The 9,380-nt window shown below is 42.7% G+C and overlaps 1 protein-coding gene across 6 annotated transcripts in view; it reads right to left on the reverse strand.

The window, feature by feature from the left end:
* The window catches only part of pcdh19 (protocadherin 19), a 52,290-nt gene extending 44,636 nt beyond the window's left edge, over positions 1–7,654 (reverse strand). For 2 of the 6 annotated variants that reach the window (XM_063494486.1, XM_063494485.1), the window contains exons 1-2: positions 4,366–7,654; positions 1,509–1,839 (exon numbers count right to left, since the gene is read on the reverse strand). In XM_063494486.1, coding sequence (XP_063350556.1) covers positions 1,509–1,839; positions 4,366–6,512 — 2,478 coding nt within the window. In that variant the 5' untranslated portion in view covers positions 6,513–7,654. Of the gene's footprint in view, positions 1–1,508; positions 1,858–4,365 lie in introns of all 6 variants that reach the window. The other 4 variants (XM_063494484.1, XM_063494483.1, XM_063494488.1 and 1 more) reach the window with 3 other exon arrangements.
* Between the last annotated feature and the right edge of the window lie 1,726 nt (positions 7,655–9,380).

Genomic DNA, 9,380 nt, shown 5'->3' on the forward strand with positions numbered 1-9,380 from the left:
ATCAATATTTCTCCTTACTTGCTCCCTCTCCCCTTTTTCATTAGGTGAAACAAATAAAGGGTGTCCTGATCCTGCGGCAAATGTGCTTTTATTGGATGCTTCAGCCAAAGAGACAGGATGCTGTTCAAGTTTTTGTTTTTTTACCAGGTTAGTGGATATCTTGTTGTAGATTTTTTTTGAGAGAGAGAGAGAAAGGGTTGTGTTGACCTGCATAGCACTGCCTACCAGCTGCCACAATCACAGCAAACTGGTCACTTCATGTACCTGCTGAATCCCACACCTCTGCCTCCACTGACACAACTACATTTTTCATTCTTTCCACCTGTGTTATTCACACACAGTCACTTGGAACCAGCTCAGACAGGCTCAGTAAATCAGCATGCCTGTAAGTAGGTCTCATTGACCTCTCACAATCCATTGGTGCCTGGATCTTTCAGGATCATCCAGTCAATATATCAATATCCATCTTGTGTTCCTTGTTTTAAGACCCCCTACCCCCACCTTCTCCTCACTGGAATGTCAAATGGAGACTGTAACCATCATTTACAAGGGTGTGTCTGTGTGTATATATGTGGAGCTTGCCACTAATATGAGTGGGTGTGGTAAATACTCTGATACAAGTACACACACATACAAATCTAAATGTCCCCCTCTCCCATGGGATTGAGGAGAAGTGGGTCATGAAGAGAAAAAGAAAGGTTGATGAAAGAATCCAATAGACGAGTTCATACATACAAAAAAATCTATAAACTAAGGATCAGCTGGTCGGCATACACCTGTCAGCTTGAATAGCCTTTCAAGTCAGACCTTCACTGCTCTGCTGGAGCCATGCATGGTGTGTCAGGGTAATTCAATGGCTGGCTGTGCAGAGCAGCCATGCGGTAATGCTGTAGCCAAATGGACGACATACTGATTTAAGCAATGATTATTCTTTCTGTTAGCACCTGAAATGCTGTGAGGTAGAGGTGATTAGCCAGGTCAATACATCTGGCAGGTGGACAAACTCCTGGTTTTTTTGCAATTGCTCAGCACATAGAAATAAAAAAAAAGAAAACAAGTGGAGTAAGAGATGCCAAATAATCCACTTTGTTAGGCCTCCAACTTCTGCTTGGCAAAGCACTCTCATCAAAGGACAGCTTCAGTGCCTCAGCACCTTAGAATGCCTTGAAGGATTCCTCTCAGATCGACTGACATATTGCCATTTCAGTGGCTCAGCTTTTCCATCAATAATAGACCAACATTTCACTGGCACTGTATTCTTTGGTACAGTGGAATGCTACATATCCCTGGACCTTTTTTTTTTTTTAGATATTTTTGCCCACATATACCTGTTATTTATTATCAAGCAAACTAAATACTAAAATTACAAAAGTAACAATTTCTTTGTTTCTCCTAAACCATTGCATTTAATCACAGGAATCAGTTTGAAATTTAAAATGTATTCTAAAGTAATAGCCAAAGCAGCCCAGCCAAGGATCAAGGACAGAGCACAGTGGATTTTATCTCACCTCTGGCAGTGGCATGCCGTTGATGATGAGGTCTGGCTGCTGCTGGTGACCCTGCCCTGTGAACGGGTGCTGATAGCCATGGTTGGGAGCTGCATTGCGTGAGTTCTGGTTCTCCACGTTGAGGAAGGTGCTCTCAGAGCGCCTGCAGCCCAGCGGCAGGGTCTGCTGGTGGTAGTCGAAGTAGTTGAGCGAGGAGGTGAGAGATGAGCAACTCACCACATTCATCTTGTCTGTCTCTTCAACGTCTCGGGGCACCAGGCGGATGTCGTTCTTGCTCAGCTTCTTCTTTTTGCTGGACTTCTTCTGGTTGCCGTATGAGTACTCCGCGACCCTGCGCAAGTAGAAGAAACTGAACAGACTCAATAAAGCAGTGTTCTGCCTTCCCCCTCCCCTGCCCATATGGTCAAAAAGTTTCCCCACCATGCCAGCTAGGACACTGTTCAACCATGGGATAATTGCCCCTTTCCAAAGGTGGAGCAGCGCACGTAAGTGACCTTCCACTCGAAGCTTGCAGTGGAGCTGTTATCCCTTGTTTGTTTGCATTTGCATGCTCAACAATTGACATGTCACAAACAGGCAGACAATATGCAAACATGCCAAAACCACAGAAGCACAGCAAAAAGAGCACACTGATACTGAGCAGCATCGGCAGTATATGCAATCACATTCAAAGCACACATCCCACACTAATTCCATTTTTTCTTTCATTATCAAGGGAGCCCACTAGCAACACGGAGTGCAGGAGAACTGCAGATTCAAATTCATTTAGCTGCTCTCAGTGGCTGCTGCAAACTTGAACTGAGTATTTTGACTTTAACGAGAGCAAATGAGCAACACAGCCATGTTTTATCAAAGGATTCTCAGACTGGGGGAAATATCCATTCTTCACACAGCCTTGCAGTTTTCCACAGGAGAACAGATGCTAAATACTCTGCAGTGATCAGTGCAACCCTCACTAGACATATTCAAGAAAATATGTGATCCTTTTTACCACCTGCATTACCTCAAAGACTGGAAAAGGTCATTTTTAACTTTATGGCATGGGGGATATGGTTTGTTTCCCACAATAATTTGATAACAAAACTATAGCTGCCAATGAAATTTCATTACCTGAATGTATCCGATCCTTTCTGATATCAAACATGTCTCTGCTTTACTAGGCCTCACTGACCTCTGTTCTTCTCTAAAAGGCAGCGCTTATCCTCTATCATTCCTAAAATCACACTGACTAAGAAGGTGCACCACTGTAGTTTGTCTTTTTCATTTTTTCATTTTTTTCTTTCAGATTGCATCTTGAAACAACCCCCATTCTGCTCCTCCTTGATTCAGAGGAAAGAAAATGGGCAGCTGCAAGGGTAGAAAATGCTTCATCGCTGTTTCATTTATCATTTTAACATGTTTTCTTTCTACTTTGTGCCCACAATGAAATCTGGGAGGGAAAATCTTCAGAGTCAGAAAGACTGACAGAGGACAAGCAATAAATTGGAGACAACTGCTCCTCATATTCGAGGTGGCGACTGAGAAGCAGAGCACATCAGTGCTGATTAAAGCACCCAGCAGGGATAGTGTCGCACACTCGGAGAGCAAAGTACTGGGAGCAGTTCTGAATTTTGAATTTGTTGTTGTCTATCATTGGGGTTTTTTTCTCTGAAGAAAATGTACAACTGACATTAAAAAAATGTGAGAAATGTTTCTGTCAAGATGTCAATAAATAGATTACCCTGTATTTCCAAACAGGCTCAAATAAAAACACGTTTATAAAATTTTGCCAGGAGATATAAGTGTCTCTTGTTAACAATTAAAAAAAAGGGGTCGACTGTGATGGAGACATAGTTTGTGATTATATTTTCCTCTTAGAACTCTCTAGTCCAAGTCCAATCTTTGCAATTAAGAGTGTTGAAACACGCCTGTGATAATTTCAAGGGAACATTTTTTATACATATATGTACATAATTTGTAATTAACGGTGAAAAAAACAACAACAATTATTCTTAAGTGAGTTCTCACGTTTTCATGACCACTACTGCTTAAAAAAATGAAGTAACTTTAAATGAACAAAATAATGTTTGGAGCAAAATATGATTATAGCTTCAGGTTAAATTCTCAAATCCAATCTATATGTAAATTTAGTGGTAATGTGGCACGGGGAAATCAAAGCCATAACTGATGTTCAGACTGATGAACACAACAGAATATCCGCTATGCAAGTTCAGGAACACAATAATCTGCTCCTTTCCATGAAGCAGTCTTCATAGTTAATGAGTGGGATATGACTTACATACTCTCATAGAATCTAAACTCTTTTTGTTTTTATATTATATTTATATTTACATTATTATACTTTTTGTAGAGAAAGGCAGAGGGGAGCCTGAATGATCCTTGAGGAGTATCCATAATCACACTAGATTAAAGCTGATAACAGCCAATCAGCCACGGTGGAGGTTAAATAATAAATGTCTGGGTCTGCTATTGAGCCAGTGGGGCGTTAATTGTCCGGCAACACATCCGCAAATTGAACATGACAGTTGAACCGTCATATTTATGAGTCAATTGGTTACAATGAAAGAATTAAATCCATCAATCATGTTTCGCTAACACGGAACAGTGGGCCTTAGCGAATGTTTCTGATTTAATGCAGTAGAGATTATTTAGATATAACTCAATTTCAGCTGTGGAAAGAAATCTGCTGTCCTCAGATTAGAAGCCTTTACATGCTGCATAACAAAAGCAATGCACTGACAACTGACAGGTTCAAGCGTGACTGCGAACACACAAAATGTCTGTCTGTCTCTCTCCCTCTTGCATACACAAATCTATACATCCATACACACAAGCACGCACGGGCTTTAGTCAGTACCTGCAGTTGTACGTCCGGATCTCCTTGTTATCCCTCTTGCACTTGACCGCCACAAAAATCATGGTGATAAACAGGATAGCTGCGATAGAGCCCAAGGCGATGATGAAGATGAGAGACAAGTTGACAGGTCCTATAGATTCCTGCGCACTGAGGTCTGGAGAGAGGTACACCACTATATAGGCCGAAGAGGACAGGGAGGGCTTGCCGTGATCCCTCGCCACAACTGTGATTTCGTAGGTGGATTTGGCGTTTTCTCCAAACATTTTGGTGGAGCGTATCTCTCCGTTCACCTGGTCGATTTCAAAGAAAGTCCTGTCTCCCTCTGAGATAGTGTAGGTCAGCCGCCCGTTCTCCCCCTCATCATAGTCGTCAGCTTTAATTTGGGTCACCATGTAACCCTTCGCAGCGTTTCTTGGGATAGAAACTTCCGCTGTGCCATTAACCAGCGGAGGGTTTGTCATAACAGGTGTGTTGTCGTTGACATCCAACACGACGATGCGCACTGTTGCGTTACTTGATAAAGACGGATTGCCGTTGTCTCTGGCCAGCACTTTGAAATCAAAAGTCCTAGTGTATTCATGATCAAACGACCTCATTGAATAAATGCGGCCTGATGGGTTTATGCTGACATATGTGTTTACATCCATGTGCTTAATCTCACCAGGGACTATTGAGTATGAAACTGTGCCATTCATCCCCAGATCAGGGTCTTCAGCTGATACTGTTAGCAGGCATGAGCCAGGGAGGTTGTTTTCCATCACCATCTCTTGATAGTGTGGCTTAAGAAAGTGGGGAGGGTTGTCGTTTTCATCTGTGACTTTTACTACCAACGACTTTGTGGCGCGTAAAGGGGGGATGCCACTGTCCTCTGCTTGGATGGTCAGGTTGTATGTGTCCTTTTGCTCTCTGTCCAGCCTGCCATCAACAAGTATAGTGGAAAAGCTCTCATATTCTTGTAGTCTGAACGGAACATTACCCTGCAGCCTGCACTGCACTTTGCCGTTTGCCCCAGAATCCTTATCTGACACCCTTACCAGCGCAATGACATATCCACGCTGCGCGTTTTCACTAACTTCCACCATCTCTGTGTTCAGTGAGAGTAAACTGATGACAGGTGGGTTATCGTTAGTATCCATCACATTCACGGTGACTTTGCAGTGAGCTGGGATAGAGTTTGGACCTAGATCTTTGGCTTGGACGTCGATTTCATATATTTGCGTCGTTTCATAATCCAAATCACCAATGACAGTGATAACCCCGGTTCTGGGGTCAATTTTGAAAGCATCCCTCGTTTTCTCGGTGACGTAACTGTTGAACGAGTACAAGACCTCTCCATTAGTGCCTTCGTCGGGATCCGTTGCATTCAAGTCTATGACTAATGAATTACGGGGGGAATTCTCCATCACATTAACTGTATACACTGGCTCGTCAAAAACGGGGTTGTTATCATTAGAATCAATTACTTTAATATTTAACTGGACCGCACCTATCTTTGGTGGGTCTCCTCCATCTTCTGCGCTGATTTCATATGTATAGTGGGACTGAGTTTCCCTGTCTAACGATTTTTGCACAACAAGCTCAGCAATTTTCGACCCATCCCCTCTGGTTTTTATTTCTAGTCCGAAAAGCTCATTTGGAGTGATAGAATATGATTGCACTCCAAAGATCCCCGAGTCCGGATCGCTTGCCCCCTCTAGGGGAAACCTGGTACCAGGGGAAGCATTCTCAGAAATTTCTATGTCAATGTGGCTCGTAGGGAATCTGGGTGCGTTATCGTTCAAATCCTCAATTTCAACTTTGATGACACAGATCTCCATAGAGTTTGACATCACTTCTAGGGATATAATGCACTTTGGGTTTTGTCGACAAAATACGTCCCGATCTATTTTCTGTTGGGCTGTAAGAATTCCTGCTGGACTCAGTTCAACATATCCAGGATGTGAATTGGATATGACCCTCAAGTACGGGGGCTGCGGTGCAATCTGAAATCCTTGCTTTAGTGCGTCGTTTGTCACGTTTCCTATCACTGACCCGGCCCTCATTTCCTCGTTTATTCCATACTTTAAATTGATAACAGCTTCAGTCCCGACCCAAAAAAGGAGGAACACAGCAGTTAATTGTATTAATTCCATCTCCTTCGTTTGCATTGTACCTGTTGACTTTTCCTGTGCCTAACAAAGACCTTGATAATTACGCACAGAGGTACACGTCAGAGACAACTGGAAAAATTATGCAAATTAACCATCTCATTAAAATGTCCAAAAAGTGTCTGAGTGATGAAAATCTCTTATGTATGCAAATTATATCTAGGTGTGAAAGCTAAAATTCTAACAAGTGCCTTAGCCTATTTCACTCTCCACAGGCAGGGAACATCCTCTGGTCTACTGCAGCGGACGAAACACTGGGGACGACAGATCTGTGAAAACATGCTGAATCTTCTCACAGTACTGATTTAGTCGAATAAATCCGTGCTGCTCTTATCAAGCGGCAAAGTGGTCTTACACAGGACTCGTGCGATGAACCGTCCATTTTCAAGTGGGCTGGAACTAGAAATAAATGTTCGGACTGCATAGACACAAAATTCCTTTGAGTAAGTCCACAATTTTAAAAAAAAATCTTCTTTGTTGATAAAGTAAAGGAGCTTAAAAGTCCGTGTTAGATTTTCAGCCTTTATCCCAGTCAATATTTAAGTCGCATTTTGAATAAACATCTTGTTTTGTGCAATTTAATACAGGCAATGATCAAATTTCCTTATCGATAGACAGCTATAGGCTTTTAAACTGCACAATTGATGAAAAAAATAAAATAAAATAAAGAATCAGCAGTCGCAAAATTATTCAACAGCCTAAGTCCGGATAGCTTTGCTTAAAAAAGAGGGTGCAATTGCAGGAATGTCTCATCACATCACTCAAGTCCCGATTACCTTTTTATTTCCAGCAGATTTAGTCTATCGTCCCCTCCGTAAGTCTTCAAGCTTTTACTTACTAATTAATTTCCTTCTGTGTCAGTTGGAAAAGGCTTCACATATCCCGATTATTAGTCCATGCAACACACAGAAAAAAAGAAAAAAAAAATCCGATGAAAATGTAGCCAAAAGCCTGTGGGAGGAAACCTTGTCAGAGCACTACTGTATGTTCAAAACGCATTTCATGTTTAGCTGCAGCAAACTGAAGCACAGTCGCCTATATCCAGCCTGGCTGAGGCAGAAAAAAAGAAATCACTACTCGTTGCCAGAAGGCTGTCTAGTTGACTCCAACAAGCGCTCCTCTCGCTTCACTGGTGCACACTGGCGAACTCTCAGCTCCGAGGCGAGCGCTCGGTCTGAGGACCCGCAATCCCCTCAGCCAATCAGGGGTTACACAGGAGGGCTGGAGCTGCTGGTGGGTGGGGCAAAGTACAGCAATGAAACGCGGCCAACTACCTGTTCTCCTGCAGATGGACGACTCGACGGGCAATTACATCGTACACGCCGAAACACGAAGCTGAGTATTAGATGATCGTTAGAATGCGGTTCCAAATGTAGGGTCTGGGGACCCATGGGGGTCTTTGAAAAGACTCCCATGAATGCCACAGACAAAAGTAACAGACTAATTTCTTCCAGCAGAAGCGGAGAAGAGAACCCACGGATAAGTTTTCACAGATTTGTCCTTGCGTTCCTTTCTACTGTTGTGCTCCATTAAATGTAACAAGTCATATTTTACTATACAGATCTTCAACAGGAGAATACTCGCTCTTGTTTTTGACTTTTGTTAGAGACAAGAGGTGATACGTCAAGGTGTGGCCACCTCTGTGCCAGAGCAGACATCGAAACTACTCGACAGTGTTTACTGTTGGCTTATACTGCATATTTTAGAGTCAGCCACGGCCCGCTGATCTATAGCCCACAACCGTTGCAAGTGCACGCATCGTGTTGCATCATTTAGACCCTAGACGTGGCTGTCATGCATTTAATGTTCTGAACTTCAGCAACACCGGGCACCACGGTGAGGCAATTTCCAATAATGAACAAATATTATAGGCCTAGATGATGGCTTCCATGTAACAACAAGCTGGGGGGAAATCTTGCCACGGGCCAAATCAATAGTAACTCAGATTTATATATAATAAAAAGAAATTCGAAAAAATTCGAAAGCTTTTACCCCACGAACGGTCACAGCCAGTTGTCTGTTTCATACCTGCTTGATGCTAGCGTTGTTGTATTTTTTATTATCGCTATTAGTTCATTATTTTGTTAAATACTTTGTAATGAGCACGAGAACCATAGAAAGCCTACAACAGAGTGTTTTTAATTATAGCGATAATGATTTTTATTACGCCATTTAATGGCTGTAAATATTAAACCTTTTGTTAATAAGGTCAATGATGAGTTGGGTTCACCGTGACCTTCATCCTACCTACAGCTAATGGTCATAATGTAACAACACATTCAAGGCGCCCGTTGTGCTATCTCCACAATGGGTAATTGACATTATGGCTCCATCTAATGTGACCATTAAATCTCAGCCAACACAAGCAGGAAAACTATGGCAAGAAAAAAAGGATTGAATATGAAGTTGTTTTAGTCGTTCTGCACATATTGCAGACTGTCATCGCCCTCCTTGAAATCTCACTCTTTTCATTCAGATGGAAGCGACACTCGCTTACAGCCGGCCCTTTGCACACAGACACGCACGCACACCTCCTCCCATGCAGCCCGGCTGCTTGCCTGACTCTAACCGGCGCTCAGCCGCCATCACATCCTGTCTAGGGCTGGCAGATTTCAAAGTCACAAGGGTGACACCTAGCGTCCGCAGCCTCCGCTCGATTCTGTTATTCCAGCTTGTCCATTTTACCCCCAGACTGTTTCACCCCCACGAAAAACAAACAGCGTGCCACAAGAATAACAATGAAGCACATCGGCAAATCAATTCCCTGTCTTTATTGGAACAGAAGTCTAGAGTTTGACCACAATTAATATTCTGACCAGGAGGAGAATTAGTTCTGAGCCATATCCAATCATTGTTAATCAATATAGG

Source organism: Pelmatolapia mariae, linkage group LG2 (assembly GCF_036321145.2).
Source record: "Pelmatolapia mariae isolate MD_Pm_ZW linkage group LG2, Pm_UMD_F_2, whole genome shotgun sequence".
NCBI lineage: Eukaryota > Metazoa > Chordata > Actinopteri > Cichliformes > Cichlidae > Pelmatolapia > Pelmatolapia mariae.